We start from the raw sequence: 22477 nt of genomic DNA, 5'->3' as shown, positions 1-22477 counted from the left end.
TAACAGCTAACAGCTGCTGTCTAGAGCAACGGCCTTTTAAATGCAGAAAGTGCTTTGAATATGGACTAACACTTCAAGGCTTCCATATACTGGAGTATTACCAAGATTGCCACTGATGTGAGGAGATAAATGAGTTACAAGGCTGTGAAGTTTCAGGCCAACTGCTGGGACACAGAACTAAGATCTGTAAACAGATTTATACACATGCAGCAAGGAGGACCTGATTATTGGCAAAAACAATGCAAGTCATAAAACATCACGTAGATTTCCTAGGAGGCTGCAACAGATGTCACTGTAAGGACTCTTAATCCAGCAAGATGACGACACAAGCTATTCTGAAAAAGCTTCCTGCAAGCTATTGTTTTCCTTTACCTGCTAATGAAGCTTCTTTTAAGAGAAAGCGAAGGGAGAAGAGAAAAAAAAGTTCACTTAAATGGCTTTACACAACTGTACTATGCAATGTAGGCACGGTCAGATCTATGCTGAGATGCGGGTTTCCTCAACTTGTGCTTGAAGCCTAGTGCAAAGCCAAGAGTACTTGATTTCTTAGTTGAGTAGAGAGAACCAAGCTAAAATTCTCACATGTGAAGTGGGAAGAACTTCATGACATCTGTAAATCAGACATTAGAGGTCCAAATTGCTGTGCCAATATGTTCAAGTTGAGCATCAAGAAATCAGCACTAATGAGCCCTCAAATAAGGGGGAGCAAAACCAGGTGAAAGCCACCTGCAGAGCCAAGAATAATCTAAACAACAATTAATACAGAAGCTACAGCCTAAGTTGCAAGAAATACTGCATACAAACTAAGTAGCCAACAAAAGCAGTGAACACAAAATTTTGGCTTGGCTCACAGTATAAAGAAAACCCCACACGACAGCTAGAGACATGGTCCCTTGTATGACTCCAGTTCTATGCCAATCATACCAACTGCTGATCCTTATTCTTTAAGAAAAAAATTAGTTTCATTCTCATGATTAAGTTTTTAGATAAGATTCTTGCCTATGTTAACCTGAAATGGATTTAAACCAAAACCCCGCTATCCCTGAACATCTCTTCAACTCCTAATGAACTTCATACCTAAGACATTTTGTTATGGAAAAATGATGTAAGTTAATTATCCTCAAGCTTTGGGGGAAATCTGAATCCTAAAACCATTTTACTTGGGCTATTCCAGCTAAACAAATTTGAAAAAGCATTCCTGTTAACAAACCTCTCTTTCTCTGTAGAATTTCTTGGCTGGTGGTTCTCCTCCAGATTCCTTTGACTTGCCAATGTTTTGAAACTCCTCCAGCTCCAATGCCTTCTCTCTTGCGCTTTCTATCACATGTTTTGGGAAAGCCGCCAACTCTGCTACATGTATTCCAAAACTTTGGTCACAAACACCTGGATGCAGAGAAAAACAACCAGTAAAGAATTCTCAAGAGATAATATGGTTACACAGAGATTATATGAACAAACTTGTGATAGTTCTCTAAAAAAGTGTGTGACATTGTCTGGTTCTCCCAACATTTTTTGATTTACCTTTTGGACTATACATGATAACACGGACTAAAGAATATGCTCTTATTTAATTAAGCTCTCAGAGCAGTAAAAGTACTTAGGGAAGAAAGGCAAAGCTCAAGTAGAAAGAATTTCCCTCTAGTATTTGAATGAAATTGAATAATGTTTTTCATTAAAGTACTTCAGCACAATCTGTAGAATACAGTAATTTGCACCACTTATTGTTTAATCTCTCTCACATTTTTCTATATTTATGTGAATACATATATATGTGGATATGTGTGCGTATACATATAAAAATGTATTTTTAAAAAAACATTTGGATTCTCAATCATCTTCCTCCTCCTCCTTTGTGTCAGTACCACATTAACTCCTTAGTCTCCAGGAGTCATCTTTAATTATATCAAAACCTTTCAACTTTAACTTTACACTTACTTCAATTAATACACTGTTTATAACATTTGGTTGAGAAAGAAAAGTTCTCATAATTGCTCAAAATATGCCAATTATACACAGTTACATAAAATAATTTCCCTTCAGTATCAGAAGCCCTCTGATACAATCTATCAACTCCACTCATTTACATTACCATAATTCCAATTGGCCACCCACAAATATTACTAACTCCTTTTAATTGTGGTCTCCAGCAAGGAGTTATGAATAAATTAATTATACATGTAAAATGATACATAAATAATCATCTATTAAATACTGGGTAACTGAAGAACAGGCAAAGGAAAACTCAGCATTTAGATTTCTTCTGTTTTAACCACCTTGTGATCTCTCAAGTTTCTTAAAGGAAATTAAGATTTTTAAGCAGAAATTAGGTTTTTTGATTTTATATTAAACACATACACCTCCCCAGACACACAGCTAACTCAGGTCTCTGTTGAGAGGATCCTAAGCAAAGGCCTGGAGATCGATCCTGTCTGTGTCTCTTCTTCCAGCAATTCTGTCACACTCTTGAAGCATGAAGAAAGGGATGAAAATACTGTATAAAAGTTTCTTGTCATGCATTTCAGGTTTAGTTATATATTTCAAGTGACATGAAACCTGTTACTTGTTTCAAAACACAGCTGTATCCAAGCTGCCTATACTCACACCCTTGCCTGAACAACATTACTCTTCCAAAAGGGAAATAGCACAACACTAAATGCAAAAACCTATGTGAAGGACACCCAATTTGAGACCAGGTATTTTAAGATGAAGATTTCATAATGTTACATCTCCTCTGACAGAGGTTTAAGTAGATAGATACAAATTATTGTGCCTCTATGCTCAATAGCACTTCCAAGAAAATGGATCAAATGAAAAGACATTGCATGTATAAAGTGTATGACTAAAAATTGCAAAACTGGTTGAAGAACAATATGAAACGAGGCTTCTGAAGTTTTCACCAGGACCAGAATGGGTGAGTTAATACAGGTTAAGAAAAAAAAGAGAGGGGAGGGATCAAAGACAGGGAGTCCACCCAACTATCTGGGGAATATTAGGGGTTTTATCATAAGAGTTGCTATTCCAAAGGATTTAGATATTAGAAGTTAGAAGGTTTAGATTTAGTGTATATTACTTCCCCCTCACAATCTAAGTACTCAAAATAAGGCACCTAAAGACGGCTTATTTGAAGATAGTGTACATTGCCAGCTCTCGCTGAAAATAGTCAATGTACACTTGCAGCAATTTATGACTACACTTCTCTTCAGTTCCCATGCACACTAAGTCATATTTTAAGCACTGATTTGAGCAAGACACCCAGAGGGCTCTGAACAATCACTTGAGGGAAGGAGCTCAATATGTGCTGGAGAAGATGAGAAACAGCAAACTGCAGAAGAACCACAGACATTGCCTCTCTGCTGGAACGGGCTGGGTATCAGGGCCACAGCACATTGGACTAATACTCAGAAGCAAAGCCTGGACATTGCCTAGGAAAAATGCATGAACAGAGGCCATTTCTAAGGAATAAAGCTCTCAAAAGATGAGGAGACAGAGTTAAGAGAAACAAGACTGTGCCAGCCAGAGATTTTTTTAACCAGCACTAAGTAGATTCTCAGTAAAGCCAGAGAAGAGAGCAGTACTTCTGGCCATGCTTTGATTCCTCTTGTTCAGAGCGGTTTCCTAGCTTTATAGAAAAGTACCCGAAAGCTAATTGCAGGACTATACCCATGGGTGAATATAAAATTAGAAGCAGTTATACAAGTAATCAAAGGGCAAAAAATGAAGTAATTTCATGGATTTAAAATCAGAAGAAATGAGTACGAAACAGTCAATTAGTAACGTCATCGGAGTAAAACTAGCATAGTACCATCTGAGTGAGGCTCAAATCAGGGTATAATAAAAACACATTAAAGATACGTAATAGCATGGTGATAGCCTGTGAAGATTATAAAAATTATCTTTAAAAGAACAACAGTAAAAATTAATAATTGGACAGCATATTAGATTAATCTCAGAACAATGTATGCCAGTTTTTGACACAAGGAACGAGGTTCAGCAAATCCTGGGAAATCAAATCCTAAACTGAAAAGATATAATCAGTCTCCAGGACTTGAGATGTGAGACAAGGACTAGCTCCTTAGCCTTAACAAGGATGGATGATACTTAGTAATTGTCTTAGTAAAGATAATAGCCTAACTCCTCAAGTAGTTATTCCTTATTTAAGACAAAACCCCTCCACAGGGTAAATTGTTGATCTGATCCAGTATAACCAAGTATTCTACAGTAACCATGTTCTATCCATCTGAGCGTCATCTAACTCATTCCTTCATTGCAGAACTCAGAAAAAGAAAATTAGGAGGAATTTTTAAGTGAAATTAAGAGCGTAACAGTACTCTGCTCAAATTTTAAAATCAAGATCTTAGTCCAGAGGTAGGCAACTTGACTGAAATGCTTTTATGGGAACAACAAAAATCACTGTAGAGTTTACAACTAAATGAGAATGCCATAGACGACCATACCTTGCAAGGCACAGTTACACAGACCCACTTTATCTAGCATAAATATAGGCTCCTGCTGAAGGGAGCAAGAACAAATGGGGGATATAGAGAAGCAGGAGAAACCACTTATTGTGGTTAACAGATGAAACGTATGCCCAACTAACAGTTGCCTAGTTTAATACCAAAAGGAACAACTGGATCCACTAAAGGATTTTAATTAAATACATCTGACTTATCTTACAATAACAAAACAGCAGGCTCCTTTTTTTACTATGATGCCATTTGCTAAAAACTAAACATATGATTTTTCCTATATCAAACTACTGCGTAAATTAGGCAACATCTTTCTTCAATGATAAAGCCTTATTACAATGAGAGACATGTGCCAGTACTTAAAAGTTGCACTCATTTCTTTTAAAAAGAAGAACAGTTTCAGGAACATGAGCCTTTTCTATATGATTTAGCAAAACTAACCTTCTTCCAAAAGGAAAACTAAAACCAAAACAGCAGCAGGTTAAAAAGGCTGACTTAGGAAAACAGAAAATAACAGTCTTGAATTCTTCTCTCTGATTTGCCCTGTTCACCCTCATTTACATAGACTTACCTTCTTTGACACGATAAAGCATGGTGAGCGTATCATCGCTTGTCAGAGCAGTAACATGTAGGTTATTTACTGTTGGCACTTGGTCAGCAAGAGCTGTCAGTTCATGAAAATGTGTAGCAAACATACAGAAAGCACAGATTTTGCTAGCAATATGTTCTGAAATAGCCCATGCTAAACCAAAGCCATCATAGGTAGAAGTTCCTCTTCCCAGCTCATCAATGATTATCAGGGAGTTTTCAGATGCTGTCCTAAAGACACAAGAGCATTTTATAATGTTTGAGAACAACACAAACTCCAGATTTTGGGAGTACCACAAGTTATGTTGTAGAGGCGTAGCATAAGAGAAGCAAAAGACCTTTCCCATTTACCTAACAACATATGACTAAAGTGCACACACAGATCATCCCAAATGAGTTTCTTTGTTCCATTTAGACTTTGGCCCCCTGGTAGCAGCTCTGTATGACCATTGAGATAAGCAGAAGGCTACTCAAGAACTTCAAGCCTGCTAAAAAGGACTTGAGATCCTCCACTGAGATACTATGTAACAGGAAATCTTAAATACATCTTCCTTAGACCACCTCCTTTCCCCATCAACCCCAACCAACAAAATCAAGTAAGTGCAGGACTTACCTAAGGATTGAAGCTGTTTCTAACATTTCAGCCATGAAAGTAGACACGCCTTTCAGCTGACTGTCTCCAGCTCCCACCCGAGCCAGGATACAATCCACAATGGTTATTTCTGCAGAGTCACATGGTACAAAACACCCAATTTGGGCCATAAGAACAATCACCCCAGTCTGTCGGATGTAGGTTGATTTCCCCCCCATGTTAGGGCCTAAAGAAAAAATTTTGCAAAGGAATTAAAAACATCATTTTTGCAATTCAACATTCCTTTTATAGGAGAACAAGCTCTAAATGAAAACAAAGAATGTTTAAACTTCTTACTCTTTCACCAGGAAAGAGTAGCAGGCTTGTCTAACAGGTGTAACAAGTAGATCCACTACTACTAAGGCTTGCGTCTATCTCTTACTGAATGCTGCTTTTTCAAAAGAAAGGTGACTGGGGAGGGTTGGGGGCTTCCTAAATTTTGTGACTTCTCAGAGGTCTATGCAGTCATTGAAAACACATCCATATTGAAAACTAAGAAGCCTTCATTTAAAAGTCATCAGTATTGCTGCTAAAGAATGAAAATAATTTGCTTTTACCTCAAACAATAATTACAATTTGTCTGTAAAAATTAAATAGCTTAGTTACAAATCGGGTACAAGCTAACTGATGATATAAATTACAACCTAAACAGATTCTGAATCAGCAAAAATAGATATTAAGAAGTTAATTTTAACTGACGTACAAATGAAATAAAAAGGTTTTTTTCAGAAAACTGATCATTAAAACCAATTTTACACTTCTGCTAACCAGAAAAACAAGTGTGTTACCATGCATTTATTCAGATTTTTAGTTTTTCTTTTTCATTATGTTCAAAGTGTTCATTAATCATTCTCTAATTTCAGATCTGTGCTACTCAGAATGTATGTCAAGGACATCTGGATGGAAATTAAAATTCAATTAAATGTATAAACACTAAAAATGTTTTCCTGTGTAGTAAAATTATCTTAATTACACCAGAGAATGGGGGGGGGGGGGGGGGGGGGGGAAGGGTACAGTCATTAAAACATGTTTTGCATTTAAAAATTGACTTTAATACTACACAAAGAAAACGTTAACAGAGAGGGTACTTAAAATCTTGCCTACAGAAGGTGCCTACGTGGCTACAAGTACAACTGATGCCTAGTGGAATTTTCCACATCACTTGAGCAGCCTCAAGTTCTCCAGCTCCTGATGCTGCCTGGCTTATGGAGTTACATTCACTAAGGCAAAGAATGCATATATTAGGGAAGGACTAATTTCTTATTTCCTATTGTCCTAGCAACCTCTCTCTCCTTCCCAAATGACTAGTTCTAACTTAGCGATCACCTTCTCCAAACAGTGCACTATAACTACAATCATAACAACTGATTCCATGACCATTAGTTTGGAAGATGAGAAATATGTCTGTATGTACATAAGCATGTAGAATATACACTATCAAAGGAAACATTTCACAAGAACATTGTGGACGCTTTCTTTTTTTAATGTAATAACAATAGCTTACAAATACCCTCCCTTCTTTTCCAGAGCTAAATCTTATCCCCCTATACAGAAAGATAAGTAACTTGCTAACTGCTCACCCTTTGTTGATTAGAGAAATTGTTTTGACAGAGCTTCACTGGGTTGCTGGTTTGCTTACTTGCTTGTTGTTTCTGTTTTTTTTGAAGACATCATTATTGGAAATAGTAGAGACATTTAAAACTTAAATAACAAATGAAAAAGAGAACAGAAAAATTTACCAGTAATAATGTGGAACATCTGCTTGCCCTTCTCAAATGTAATGTCATTGGGGATAAAGGCCACCTCATCTTGCACTTCGATGCAAGGATGCCTGGCACCTTTCAGCACAATTCTTCCTTGTCCCTTTTCCAGAATGACAGGACGGACATAGGGCACTGGTGCTCCACTTGACACATGAGCAAAACTGACAATTGCATCTAATTGAGCTATCACATCATTCATCGTCTGTATTGGTTCTGCATAACCTGGTTTTGATTAGAGAGAAAGACAAATTCAACACAGAAATGTTTTGTTCTTGCTGAAAAGATATCTTAGAGCCTATACTGAGCCCATAAAATTAATTCATCTGCATTAAAAGCCAGTTTTATTCTACATAACAGTCACCTTCTGTAAGAGTCTAAGACTTAATCCTAAAGTTCCCATGCTTTGACTACAAAGGGGACTTCTTCAGACTAGAAAAAGGAAGAAGCAAGGCTGCGTTGATTGTTTTGCCTTAACACTAAACAACAGGAAACAGCTTCTTTTAGTACCGGAAGGCAAATACTCACGATGGAAAGATGGCTGGAAATCCAGTAAGTTTCCTTCCTCAATAATACACTGCATTTTGATGCTCACGCAAGCAAAGACAATAGAAACACAGTACTGACAACTGAGACACAGCAACCGTTTACGTTTACATGAATGATGCTATGGAGAGGTCTGTAAGATACAATGCCTGCGATACTGGTACTGGGGATCCTGGGCCAGTTTTTAAGTTTTGGTGTTTGGGGTTGTTTTTGTTTTTTTCAGTGAAAGGGAGGAGGGCAGGAGTCTACAGAGGTAAACCATCTAACACCTGCAAATGGGATACATGTGTCAGAAGAGGTGAGCAGTGACCCACAGTCCTACCTGTAACAAAGTACATTTACTGTTCTAACATCATCTCTTGATCTGGCTAGGTATAGATCATTAAGAGGACTTCAAGTAACTTTCATTCAAGAATTACACATATAATTGTCTTTTTCATTAAATTGCTTCTACTTGGGGAAACAAAATGCTTTTTAAATACACATACACACTTGTAAGTCTATGACTGCACAACACAGAAGCTTTAAGCAGAAGCAAAAGACTTAAACATACTAGGTATTTATAGATGACATATGAAAGCTAATCCCACTATATAACACCCAATTAGCTTTCCACATAAATATACAAACCTTAGCATTCTACACACAAAAAACCACCACTTGAAAATTACCCATATAAAAAAAAATAATCTAATAAGGTATTGATTTTGCAATATACTGGCAAATTCTTTATTATGACAACAGGTCAAAGTTTATAAAGATTTCCACCATAACTTAATACACACTCAAATATATTAATACATCAGCTTTAAAAGTGCCTTTTTATCTTTAATGCATTTATCCTTAGTTTAACATTCATTAGTACTTTCCCTTTCTCTCTAAGGACTAAGATTCATTCTGCTGGAACTACTGCCTTTCGGAAAGGGAACATTTACAGAATCCTCCAGCCCAAATTCCCCGATGTCTCTTCTTTTGGTGAAGGATAGTAAAGAATGCCCTGTAAGTAGGTAATCTTGGAGTAAAATATATGGAATTTAATTAGGAGAACACCTCAATTACTGTGTTCAGTTTTGGGACTCTCACTACAAGACAGACATTGAGGTGCTGGAGCATGTCCAAAGAAGGGCAACGAAGCTGGTGAAGGGTTTAGAGAACAAGTGTTACGAGGAGTGGCTGAGGGAACTGGGGTTGTTTAGCCTGGAGAAAAGGAGGCTGAGGGGAGACCTCACTGCTCCCTACAACTACCTGAAAGGAGGTTAGAGCAAGGTGGGTGTTGGTCTCTTCTCCCAAGTGAAAAGCGATAGGACGAGAGGAAACGGCCTCAAGTTGCACCAGGGGAGGCTTAGATTGGATAGTAGGAAAAATTTCTTCACCAACAGGGTTGGTTGTCAATCATTGGAACAGGCTGCCCAGGGAAGTGATTGAGTCACCATCCCTGGAGGTGTTTAAAAGATGCGTAGATGTGGTGCTTAGGGACATGGTTGGACTTGGCAGTGCTAGGTTAATGGTTGGACTTGATGGTCTTAAAGGTCTTTTCCAACCAAAACGATTCTATGATTCAAATTTTTTATTGTACCATATAAGTGATGACTAACTTGATCTTATATTGCATACCAATATTTGTTCTTCACCATCCTTAGCAGACCTCAGGTCCCACTCCCTCAGTTCTCTCTTGTCCTTTACCTCTTCTGCCTCCTACGTAGCCTGCCGTTTGGGTGGGGATGCCCACAGTCAGGGAGGCAGGTGGAGGACAGATGTAGCCATTATGGGCATATTTTTGTCCCTTTTATGGGATTAGCATTTGCACACACCCCATCACTGCACATCTGTAGCAATGCCAGGAAAAGGTCTGACCACAGAAGACAACATATTTCAAACCTTCAACAACTGTGTAAAAGCCAAACCTCATTTTTCACACTAATTCTTTGGGGATTACTATGGTGGTTCTCTGTAGAAGTACCTACAAATAATTGCAAGTCCTCCCAGCATTCCAGACTGTGATATACATCAACATTGACATATTCACCTGAAGCAATGTTAATGATTTCCTTAACAATTGCATCCTGAGCCTCTTCATACTCTTCTCTGTTCTTTATATATTCATCATTGACGGAGCTCAGCTTGCTGTGAACAAAACCACAATATTTAGAAGCTGTGATGTTCTGTCTTCACTGCTACAAACTTCTGGCCTTCTCATCTGTGAGTCAATACCAGTTGTCCCCACCTGATTTAACAGCAAGTTTCAGCACAAGGACCACAAAGCAACTAATCTACAATACATCCACACCAGGATATCAGTCAGATCAATTCCAAGTTGAAGATCACCCATAAGGGCCAAATCAGCAATTCTAGCACCTCTGAACACAATTCTTAAAAGTCTTATGGTATTTGTTTGTTATAGACATGCTATGTGATAAGGACTTGCTCTTAAAACTGAATTTCTGGCCATTTTGCAACAAAATGTGGCATGTTATAGAACTGACAGAGGAGAACTGCTGCTAAGCAACTGCGTAATTAGCCCAGAGTTCTACAACAGGCTTATCAGAGCTGAAGGCATTGACTTCTTTCATTCAGTAAAAACCTCAGTGAACTACTGTCACTAAGAACAGGTTCCTGTCTTCAAATTAAGGTAAGCTGAAATCAAGAGAGCATTCAAACAAGTGTTCATTCTTCCCAAGCTTGTCTCCCTGTGCAGAGCAGAGTCTGCAGGACTGAATATGAAACACTCCAAGTAGTGCACCTACACTATCAGCAGAAGTCAGCCTTGTGCTTCTAGTACCATCTACAGAAGCAACTGAAGTCTTTTATTAGTAATGCATGGAATTCCTCCTTAGGAAAGTAAGAGATGACACTTACAGTAGAAGTTCTACATACCATCTTCTCAGTTATGGAAAAGCCTAACTTCATCATTACATTTAGATTTGTAACATATTTAGAAAAACAACGCTGTTTTAAATTTCAGGGATGTTTTGAAAAAATATCCTCTGAGTAAATGTTAAAACAAAATGCAATTAAGGTTTACACTTTGTTCATTTAAGTAAATTGGTGCAAAATACAGCAACATATTGGATAGTGTTGAACCAATATGTTTGCCCTCATTTACAAAGCAGAGGATTTATTACTTATGAAAGTGAGTGACTAACAGAAACAGTCACTATTAGTAATAGCACTGGCTTGAAACCAACCTTGCCCTGTAGGCAGTGCTCCTCATACACGTGTCTCAATCAAGATATCTCTCTCAAACTCACTTCTCTGATGCTAACTGCAGCAGGAACTGGTATACATAAAGCAATAGCAGCGTGGTTTGTCTGAAACAGCCTGCATAATGTATTAATCTCTGCCATTTTTACCCCTCTGTATGTAACACACGCAGGAGACAAAGACTAGTTTTCTCCTGGACCTGCCACTGACAGACAAGGAAGAACTTGTCAGGGGGTTGAAGTCCAGGTGGTGGCTGATTATTAGCAGCATTTCCTAGGGCTGATACTGGGTCTGATACTATTTATGTCTTGATTAACAACCTGAATGATGGGACTGAATGCACTCTCAGCAAGGTTGTGAACACCACATCAAGGGAAGCTGTCAGTATGCCAGAGGACAGGCTGCCATTCACTGGGATATCTACAGACTGGAGAAATAGGCGGATAAGAATTTCAACACAGGAAAATGCAAAGTCCTGCACCTGGGATAAAATAACTCCATGCAATTGTACAGACTGGAGTCCAAATGGCTATAAAACATCTGTAAAGTGACTTTGTTTTCACAAAGAGTGGTTCAGCACTGGAACTTGTGTCCCACCAGGTTATGAAGGATGCTTGGAGGATGGGCACCTGGGCAAGGCCTTGACCTACCTCATATAACTTTGAGGTAAGATCTAATTTCCAAGGTGGCTCTGCTTTGAGTGAGGGGTTAGACCAGTTAGCCTCAAGAGATTGCCTTCAACCTCAGTTATTATCCAATTCTGCATATGCAACTTTCTACTTTGGTTTGTGTAAGAATAAAAAGTACATAGAGACATCTGATGACTGAGGTAGTCCTTACTCCTCCTAAAAAAGCTCCAAAAGAGCTAAAAAGTCAACAAAAAGTATAGACTTTTTGCTTGGCTGACCTGTGACACAACTGCTGTCCAGACATGGAGACAGTGAAACAGCATCAATGCAATTAGCCTGAAGATTGAAATTTTTAAATAGCTTAACCTATAGAGCTACAGAATGGACATCCAGTACATAGTACTAACAGAAATTACAGCATAATTTGGGAAAAAGAAAAAAAAAGGGTAATCACCAAAACTGCTGCATGTCATATTTGGTGATAAACATACAGCTCTTTTCCTATTGCAGCTTGTTAAAGTGTCTGAACAAACACTCAGTGAGTGCAATTATGCTACTAGGTGCAGAGAAATTAGCCCAAGTCCAGGGACCAAAAATAGCTAACAGTTGGCAAAGTAAATGTGGAATGCAGCTTTTAACAGAAACTGTACGACTACTGCTCCCTCATGCCAGTCTTGCTCAATATCTCAATCTATGAGCCAATTAAAAAGGTGAAAATTCAGCCATTCAAGATGTAGGGAAACCAGTTTGTCAGCATAATTATAAAAAAAGGAACAATTTTGTTTCCTTCACAACAAGCTCAGAAAACTACCAAGATTATCTCATACCTGTTAGTAAATTTAACACCATTCTTCTGCGTATCAACTATTCCATATTTTGAATTGTTACGGAGAACTTTTTCCTCCTTGCAAGTTATTCGAAAGTGATGTCCAAACTGTGAATTTGTCTCCAGTTTGATACTTTTGCCAGCTTCCAAACCTTTTAGGGAAAAAAAAAAAAACCAAAAACAAAAACCCACAAACCAACACCCAATTGTGTTATAAAAATTCCTGCAGCTTGCGCTATTTCTGCTCACTAACCCCCAGTTTGTATGATGTAGCCTCTCTTACATACACTATCCAGTATGCTTGCTTTGGTTCTATACAAGTATGTGAAATACTCAGACCTAATGACTTTACCGATTCATTCTCTGCTCTTACTTTGATAGGCTCTCGAACTGCATATTCAAATCAGGTTCAGATTTATTCTATTGCTACATATTCTCCAGAAATGTGAAAAACGTTCATAGGACACTGCAAGGTCATTCTATGTTGCTACTGTAAAGGAGAACACCTGTAGTCTTGTGATCCATTTACTAACACACTCTTCTGCTGGTGGGATTTTTCGTGCCATCCCTACACAACCTTGTCTTTCCTTCTTTTCATCCAGGTATGTTATTTACACTAAAAAAAAAAAAATCAAGACTAAAAATATATGCAAGCCCTTAAAGGTGCAGCCTAAAGTAACTATAGTGTTGCTAGTTTTCCTTGTCATATTTGCATTAAAAATTGATTTATTTTTTTTTTTAAAGTTGCTCTTTGAATGCCTGGTTCATCAGCTGCAGACAGAATTTTTTGCATAGGATAATAAATTCTTTTAATGTCTCATGGAGAATGCATGGGGGCTGGCGGGGAGGGATTGGGTTTCAATGTATGTCCTCAAAGAATGTAAAATAGAAGTAGGTTTAGCCAAGAGTTAGATGAGTTACAGTTCTATAAAATGAGTTCTGCAGTATCTTACAACATACATTATAATTTCTGAAATATTCTGTAATGCTATCCTTAAAAAAAGGCCAAGTTTAAATCAAAAATTACTCCATTTTCAGACTGTACTGTGGCAACTAAAGTCACCCCAACCTAATAATAAAATAATAGAAACATTCCTTAACTCCTCTAAACCAGTTTTCATCACTTGATCTCAAAACATTTTACAAAGGAGGTAAGAATCAAAGATAGTTTCATACCCTACCTAGTTCTTTGGCTGCACTCTTTAAAAAGGACTGCATTTTTTCTTCCAGTTCATTCATCTTCTCTCTTAATTCTGTCAAGTTAGGATCAAAAGAAGCCTTGACAAGAAATTCATGACTCTCCACCTAAAAAAAATAACAAGAAAAAAATTCATGTGAATGTAGGCAGTTAAAAAGAAAAAAAAACCACCTCCCAGATAACAGAGTGAAATTAATTTCCTTAATCATTTATTCAATTTACCTTTTTATATAATTTTAATGCAATGCTGTTTGTGATAATTGGTGTCTGATTCAACTACGAAACAAATACATCTCAAACACTTGTTTTCTCAAATAATAAACTTTATACAAGCAAAATATACCAATTTAACCGACTCCTTCACTTTGAAATGGAGTTGTCCACACATTTATTTGCATACAAATAACTGAGCAGTAGGCACAAAACCCCAGAAATCTGAGGAAATTTATTTGTTACATACATTATCTGTATGCTAGCCAGTACTTATGCACCTAATCAAGACAGTGTGAAAGGATGGGAAGTCTTTGGAAATAGACATTTCTGAAACAGTAATTCCTGCCCAAAACACACTCAAGAGCTTACAGAATAAGCCTACACAATATCACCAAAAAATCCTATGCAATTTCAACCCAGTTATTTTAGAGTTGAAAAGCATACACATTTCCTTCCAAGCTACGTTTTCAGAGGCACTGATGAAGTTGTATTTCATCTTTTTCCCCTCTCTTCCCCATGCTTCTGTAGCAAAAAAGAAAGGCCTGTAACGAAGGCCTGCTTATATTATACATAATAAGAAAATGTAGCCAAGAAGAAAGGCCTGTAATGAAGGCCTACTTGTATTATATGTGATAAGAAACTATTCATTATTACTTTAGGTAGAACGCTAATGATTCTTAGAATGAGCACCTGCTACACATCATGAGAAAAAGGAGGAGCTACAAGGCACTTCAAGGCCCTTATGTACATACTTTGCAGAAAGGGAGCACATTAATTGCCTCCAGCAACATCCTTATCTTTCTGAGGCGTATAGCAAACAATTACCAACACCGAAGTATTGAGAAACGAGGGGAAAGGTAATTTGGGCCAGGGTCCCCACGACCACCGACCCATAAGCCCCCTACCCAAATTATACCACCTACTCAAAAGACATAGGCGGAGAAAGGAACTGAGCATGTGTTCTAGTTTGCATACTAGGTGAAGAAATATGAACCAATTATTGTAATGGGGAGTGTACCACTTTGTAATCTTTGTAATATTTGTGTATAAATATGACAAGAGAACCAGCGTTAGGTGTGCCTGATTAGAGGAACTATCCTCCTGACACCCAGTGCTGCAATAAAGGAAATGCCTGCTTCTTAATGCTAAATTGGTGTTAAGGAGTTTTCTTTCATTCCCGAATTTTGGTGACACTTCCACTGCCAAGTTTGTGTTTCTGATGATCTTACAAGCTTCAAGTTTAATTTGCAAGCACAACTGGTAACTGCTAAATAAAAGAAACTCGATTTTTAATATACAAATTTTTACAATCAACAAAACATTAGTATTGTTGTCCAACATGGAAACTAAGCACTGGATTTCATATTAGTAATATATTTCATCTAATTAAGTTAAAAAAACCAAACAAACCACAACAACCAAACAACACTTTCACCAAGCTTCCTTTAGCTGCAAAGTTGTATGCAAAGCAGCTGCAAATACTTTGCAAAACACACCAAAGCAAAATGGTGTTTTACATAAAATCTCACTTTTATCCACAAGTACATGTTAGTAAGAGAAGGAAGAAGAAAGGAAGTTTCAAGAGCTCCTTTACTCCTTCCCCGACAACAGAAGTATCACTAGAAAGTACTGAGCAACAGGAACTACAACTGCAGGAACCACCACATACATCTCGTTCTACTAAGCACAAGGAGCATTTGAAATCTGCAGTGCATCAAAACAATTAAACAATTGTAAAAGCATTAGACTGAAGACTCCCAGGTTTTGCAGCAACTTGGAACAAAGATCTGGGAATGTAATCTGAAGAGGAAAGCCATAGGGCTTAGACATTTTTAATTTGGAATGGTGGGACAAGTAAATTTTCATATAAAGAAAATGCATGGCATACCATATATTCAAAGGATTGCTACTATATTCTGAAAATGATCTTCTCCCAACAGATAAATTGATCTTCCACGGATGTTGCATCATGGAAAACTGAACCATTGGTGCTCGTTTTCTCTGTGCAATTCCCTCAGTGCAAGACATTACACTCAGCCTGATGTTTTGCTTCCAGTTGTGTTGTGTGCAAACACACTGTAGTAGCAAAATTCTCCAGCCCCTTAATCAGAGATATGAACTCCACAAAATAGCAGATTACAAGATTTTAGAGGACTATCTTGAAACTTAAAGGTGTTAAGAAAGGGGTATGAACAAATTCATTCCATATTATGAACCTGTTGATAGGCCTACTCCTCCTATTCCCTTAATAATTCTGCAAAAAGAACAGCAGTGAACATTAATGACAGAGCACACATCAGAAAAGACTATTCCTGGTTTTATAGAGCAGATGCTGGATCTGACACAGAAACTGGAATGGTTGGGCTGCAAACGCTGCACACACCAGCCCTTGTCATGACCAGCATCATCAGACAACCAAGGCTGACAATCAAGTGAAAACTTATTTTGTTACAGAGTTTCAAAGAATTATTTGAAGCCTGGAATAACCTGCAGAAATCCCATAATGTCAGAAGAAGGAAGGTGACATTCCCAAGGACCCATAACACTCCAGCAGCTCCATCTGGGCTCCCAGTCTGGCTGTCAGTTCCAGCCTTCACCCAGGCTGCCATGTCAGAGAGGCTGACCAGAACCAAAGCCGTGCCCTGCACTTCCACCCTTCAGGGCCTTCTCGCTGCAGACAAGCTTTCATTTCACTGCAAGCAAAGATTCTTATGTGTCTAGAGCTGATAATGTGCAAAAGAGCTGTATTACTGCCTCACCCACCGCTCAGTCCAGCGGTCATGGGAAAGGAATTTGTTTTCATATGCTTGTTGCTGACTCCATTACAGGTTCAACAGACCTGTGATGACAATTGAATCCAGAGGCTGCTAGCATGCAAGAAATAAATTCTAAACTGCTATGAAGTTTTGGGACAGGAACATTGAAGTAAAATTACTTCAGTTTCCATTTACGTTAATAGTCTGGGTTAGGGACTGTAGCAGTTCAAGAAACAGTTTGCAGCAGATCAGGCACTCCAGCCTCAGGGTAAATGCCTGGTGGCTTTTCCAGGGGTAGATACAAAGTCTTTAGGACATCTAGTAGCCTACAATATCCCATTATCTCTGCCTGAAAATCTGACTTTAAAAATGTGTAAGATCTGGGTTTGAAGACAGCTTCTAATATATTGCATTACCCACCCCAACTATTACAGGGCAGCTCCTTCCTCACTCAGGCCTCATGAAGTAACCCTCAGCAGGTGACAAACAGAACTGCTCCATCTGACCACGCTCCCCAAGTGAAAGCCAAGTGCAATCAAGTGAATAGAAAACATTTAAAAATTAAATTTAAAGTTCAGCTAAACATCTAAGGAAGTAAAATAATTATGGTTTATTAAAAATATTAAAAACTAGTGCTGGTAATTAATATATAAAAACATCAGGCACCCACAACCATATTACCCTCTAATGTTTTCCTCAAGCTGTGCTCCTCCTACAGCAGTATCTCAGCTATAATTAGGTAAGTCATTTAAAGCAAACTTTTGCTTTTCTCTTCCACAGCCCTCAGCATGAACATGGCCAACAATCTGGCGGGGCAAGCATTAACAGGAATGTGATTTTTGAGTTCTTGGTGCTTTGTACCTAATGAGTCTACCATCAGTTACAGTCCAGTAAGGCTACACCTCGCCAGAAAAATGGAAGGAAATACCAGTGAACCCAACTCACTCCCCTCTCATCTCGCCAAAAGAATAATAAAAATACTCATCATCACTGTGACATTTCATTGCTATATTGATCACTGAAATTCACTTAGGTCTAAATTACAATTCAGTACTGCATTAAATACAAATGTTGAATTTGCTTTAGAGATTAAGGGATGCAACAGACATGTGCAACAGATTGCTCTGAACACTCTTGCTACCAGCTTCAGTCTATATATAACCTTTTTACTGGCAAGAGTCATGCAAAGGGTTATAATAAAAGCAAATCCCTTAATGCAATATGGATAAGAAGCAGCTAGGCATTCCCTTTTCTTCAACTAATCACACTGCTGGTTTTTTTTTTTTTTAGTAAAGTTTTTGCTCAGACCTACTCTGAAATGAATGTTCAAAGTATAAATTATTTAGTGTGGTAAGTAGCAGACTAACATCACAGCATTGACAACACTTTCATACCTGCATATGTTTACTTACAAGAAATAAGACCCAAGTAAGTGATATTTCCAAGGGGTGCTCAAATGAATGAGGTGACAGCAAATAATCTGCAAGCTCTGGGACTATCCTGAGCTAGCTAGCTCATCTGAAAAACAAGTGCTTCTGTAAAGGGCTGTGCTCTTAATACTCAAACCAAAATGCTATATACCAAAAGCGCTAACAAACTTTGAAGTTGCCCTGACTTGAGAAGGAGGTTGGAGTAGTTGGTTTTCCAAAGGCCCCTCATGATTCTGTGAAAGACAGGAATGGAAGTGACAGTTTCTCAACTTCTATTACAGCGAGGTAAATGAATAACCACATCCCACACTTTTTGAACTTAGAGGTTTCTTTTTATATTAGAATGGATTATTGACATAATTTAGTTGCTATGACAACATATCCTTCAATCACACTCAGAATAGAGCTGGGTATTTTGTTTGAACTCCCTAAAAATCTAAGATGAATTTCAAGTCAAAGTTCAAGTTTTAACATTCATACGGACAAGGTTTATTCTTCTGACAAAAACAGTGTTGGCTTATCTATAGCCATTTTCCAGTATTTTGAAGGGGGGAAAAAACCAAATCCGACACACTGGATTCTATGGGACTTGACAAAAATAACTGACTTGTTTTTCTGTTTAGAAGGACAACTAAACATTTTTAAAGTAGAAGCTGAAAAGAAATTTGAAGAGCTGGACTATGAAGGGTGAAGGCTTAGAACAGCTGTTAGTTTTAAAGAAACCAGAGTCCCAGGGCATACAAACTGCATCAACAGATGGTCTGTGACTAGTATTAAGCTGTAAGTTTCTTCATTAGCATATATCACAAATTACAGCAACTTGTCAATCAAACAGTCTCTCCTTTAAACAGTGAAATGCAGTTTATCAATGCATACACAATGCAAAGAGATAAAGAGCGGTGCTTCTGCCTTTGGAGAAAAACACGCATGTTCACAATTTTAAAGCCATTGCAGTTTTCAAAAGTTCAACCCCTTGCCCTTACTACCATGCCTGGCACATGGTTAGGTGGATCTCATATTTCTACAGTCAGTGGAGATTGACACAACAATCCTAAAAGCCTCCCAAGTTTTCCAAAATGACTGAAACATCTTATTGAGAAAGGAACATGAAATACATTTCTAACCAAGCACGTACATTTCAAAAATGCATCTCACCAATTCTCTAAAAAAATATAATGGGGAAAAAACAATGTACAAAACTCACTGAAAACCTTGGCATTGTTTCATCCAGTAAAGCAATGGTTTATGTTTTCACCTAAGTGTTCAGTGTTAAACAATGATGAATCAGTCATTTATACTCATCCCTTCTCATTTCCACTACAGATTTAAGGAACAGGAATGTTCCTTCCAGCTTTCTTTGGCCAATTTTTTCCTCTGAAAAAACCAAATGCCAGTATTCCCTCGCAAGCACAGTCCTATCATCAGCAATATTTTATAAGCAAGTGTAGATGCAAGGCTAAGATAATTATAGTAGCTTTCTTTCTAGTGATAAATGTCTTTACACTGGAAAGTAAAGTCAGTCTTTATACTTAGGTCAGTAATTTTTCAGAAAGGTGAACTGTTAGTTATGAAGACTTAATCCCACCAAATAGAACTGCACAAAAGCAGAGAAATAGGTAATTGACCTTCTGGCTACATTCTAGATTTGAGATATCTCACAGTAACTTTAAAAATATGAAGAAGCAGAGAAGTGACAAAATAACTTCCCCACTTTTAATACTGATGAGCTTTTTAAAAAAATAGTTTCAGGTCCACAGCATCCATGTACCCAAAGCATTTTTTCATTAGCTAGATAATTTCAGACAGTGGGTGAATATCCTCTTGATATTCAACTGCTAGACTAATAACAGTCTTTGTATATTCCACAGCTAAACTATCACTGACTACTTAATATAGCTGATCAATTAAATTTAGTGAGTGTAGAGCAGATTGCAAAGTTCAATAAGAAACTTTAATTGCTAAGTAAACCCCCTCCCACACACCAGCCCATACCTTATCCATGTCCAATGTTGTTTCTATCATCTCCAGAAACTTTGAGAAGTCAGAGTAGATATCATTAAGAGGTGTTATAAACACTGCCAACAACAACATCTGGTGAGCTCCTGTTAAGAAGAAGAAAAATTATCATTCACAAAACCCCACAACTTCACCAGAATTCACTCATCCAAGATAAACAGTACAACTATATAGCTGGTTAGGGTTTTTTTTTTTTTTTTTAAGATTGGTTATGATTATTTCACTGACACACACATCTATTTCCCTAAACTTGGCATTATGCAAATTATATTCTGATTAAGCCTTTGCCTATTCTGTCATCTTTGTTCATATATGGTGGTATTAATTCCCTTCTACTATGAGTAAAACTACAAACAACAGTTTGAAAGCAAACCCGCTGTCTGAATGTTACCTATTCTTGCACATAAAAAGCTGAAACGGCTTTAGTAAAAAGTGTGTTCTACAGCAACCAATTTTACAGATACAAAGTGGAAGTCTCATCATCCACAGAGTTTTTAATTTAATTCAAAATTACCAAAAATTTGGAGTATTTGGTAGGTTACATAATGGACATAAATAGAAATTGAGGTGTATGTTTTTTGGTTTTGTTTTCCTTCAAAGAAGGCCATCTACTCTAACCAGACCTTTATAGTCACTTATCTTTCCGCTAAAGAGGAAGCATCAAAATTAAATGTCTTTTCCAACGTATTTTGTTAGCACAGATACTCTGTGGAACCAAGTATAACCGCACAGCACACATACGGGTTGGAAGTCCATAGAACACTGTAAGCATCAAACGCAAAATGCAGTTCACCGTTAACTTAGCATGCACAGATATTGCCAATTTTGTGAAAGTAGTATTTTCTTCAGTCCTACAAATAAGCACCTATGCAGCAGCCAGCCGTGAAAACACTATCAGTAAATGAATGTTTACATCTTTGCAGCCACTTCAAGTTGTGATTAAATCATAGAAAGATTAGCATTATTGACTATATGATTTACACAAAATGCCTCAAAAATAATCCAATACTATGAGCTCATAGCTGTTGGATTATGTACAAAATCACAAATTTGCCTCTGACATTTACAGGCAAGGCTCTGCACATTAACAGAGAGACACAGAATTAAACTCTGGCTATTCCAGAGCCTCCCAATTTCTTACCAGACTAGGAAAATATCCTGATCTTTCCTAAGAAAAATTTCTGTACAAATCTATGAAACTCAGAGTGAGGCCATGATTACCCAAGAGAATCTCTCTCCTCTCTCAGCACTGTAACTAAAGTAGAAAGAAAAAGTTTGGTTTGTTTCCTCTTCCTCCTGCATCTCTTTGCTTCTCCACTCCCCCAAGCTTTTTAAAGTTAAAGCTCTTAACTGATTAGTATCTATTAATAGAGAAGAAAATTACATGTTGAGCCATTACTGAACTTGTAAAAATGAAGTCTTATGCTAACTAAAAATTTTCAAAACTAAGAGAGATCCGAAATAAAGTACAGCTTGCTTTTTATTCCAAATCTCTTGCTTGTTCTCTGTCACGTATTTTTTTCTTCCTCCCCCCCTCCTGTAAGAAGACACATCTAAACCAACCTAGAAAATAAAAGGGGGCAGTAAAGAAGGAAGAGACTGAAGAGCAGAAAAGAAGTTTCCACGTCCATTCTGCAGAGTGGACTTCGCAGTGCACCAGGTGGCAGAGTGCATGGCACACACAATTAAATGATCTTCAGTATTGAATTAATGAAAAATTATTGTGCTTGAATTTAAAGTAGCGGTTACATTTCCTTTCTTGACAGGACCAAGTAGGAAAGTTTTATGATACCATTTCATGATTTAAGTTTGCAGAGTACATCTTCAGACACCATAGGAAGATGTCAAATTCAAAAATTAGAAAATATTAATTTAATAAAATAGTAATGTATTTACAATATGGTTCAAACTGATACATTGCAAAATTGATTTACACTTTCAATTCAACTTCATATCCAGTATCCAACACGGGAAGGACTTAAAATAGTGGAGTCAGTGAATACTGAGGATTTATAAAAGTTTTATGTGCATGCTTTGCTTAAAAGCATAGCACTTGGCATTAACAGCACATGAGCAAGAAACACCATTGAAAAATTCCAAATTAAACTCCAACTTGTCTTGCACCTGCATTCATAAACTCATAAAAGATGCATGGTAAAAAACCCCACTTCTGCACCTACTCGACATTATTAGCATGTAAGCTAACCATTGAGAGAA

The 22477-nt window shown here is 37.5% G+C and overlaps 1 protein-coding gene across 1 annotated transcript in view; it reads right to left on the bottom strand.

The window, feature by feature from the left end:
• MSH2 (mutS homolog 2) overlaps window positions 1-22477 on the bottom strand; it is a 55350-nt gene that overhangs the window by 2476 nt on the left and 30397 nt on the right. The window contains exons 8-15 of the mRNA XM_075749432.1: window positions 20237-20346; window positions 13829-13952; window positions 12649-12799; window positions 10018-10115; window positions 7425-7670; window positions 5668-5872; window positions 5038-5285; window positions 1211-1383 (exon numbers count right to left, since the gene is read on the bottom strand). Coding sequence (XP_075605547.1) covers window positions 1211-1383; window positions 5038-5285; window positions 5668-5872; window positions 7425-7670; window positions 10018-10115; window positions 12649-12799; window positions 13829-13952; window positions 20237-20346 — 1355 coding nt within the window. The remainder of the gene's footprint in view (window positions 1-1210; window positions 1384-5037; window positions 5286-5667; window positions 5873-7424; window positions 7671-10017; window positions 10116-12648; window positions 12800-13828; window positions 13953-20236; window positions 20347-22477) is intronic.

Source organism: Balearica regulorum, chromosome 3, assembly GCF_011004875.1.
Source record: "Balearica regulorum gibbericeps isolate bBalReg1 chromosome 3, bBalReg1.pri, whole genome shotgun sequence".
Classification (NCBI taxonomy): domain Eukaryota; kingdom Metazoa; phylum Chordata; class Aves; order Gruiformes; family Gruidae; genus Balearica; species Balearica regulorum.
The sequence above is the reverse complement of the archived record's forward strand: the minus strand, read 5'-3'. Positions and strand labels throughout refer to the sequence as shown.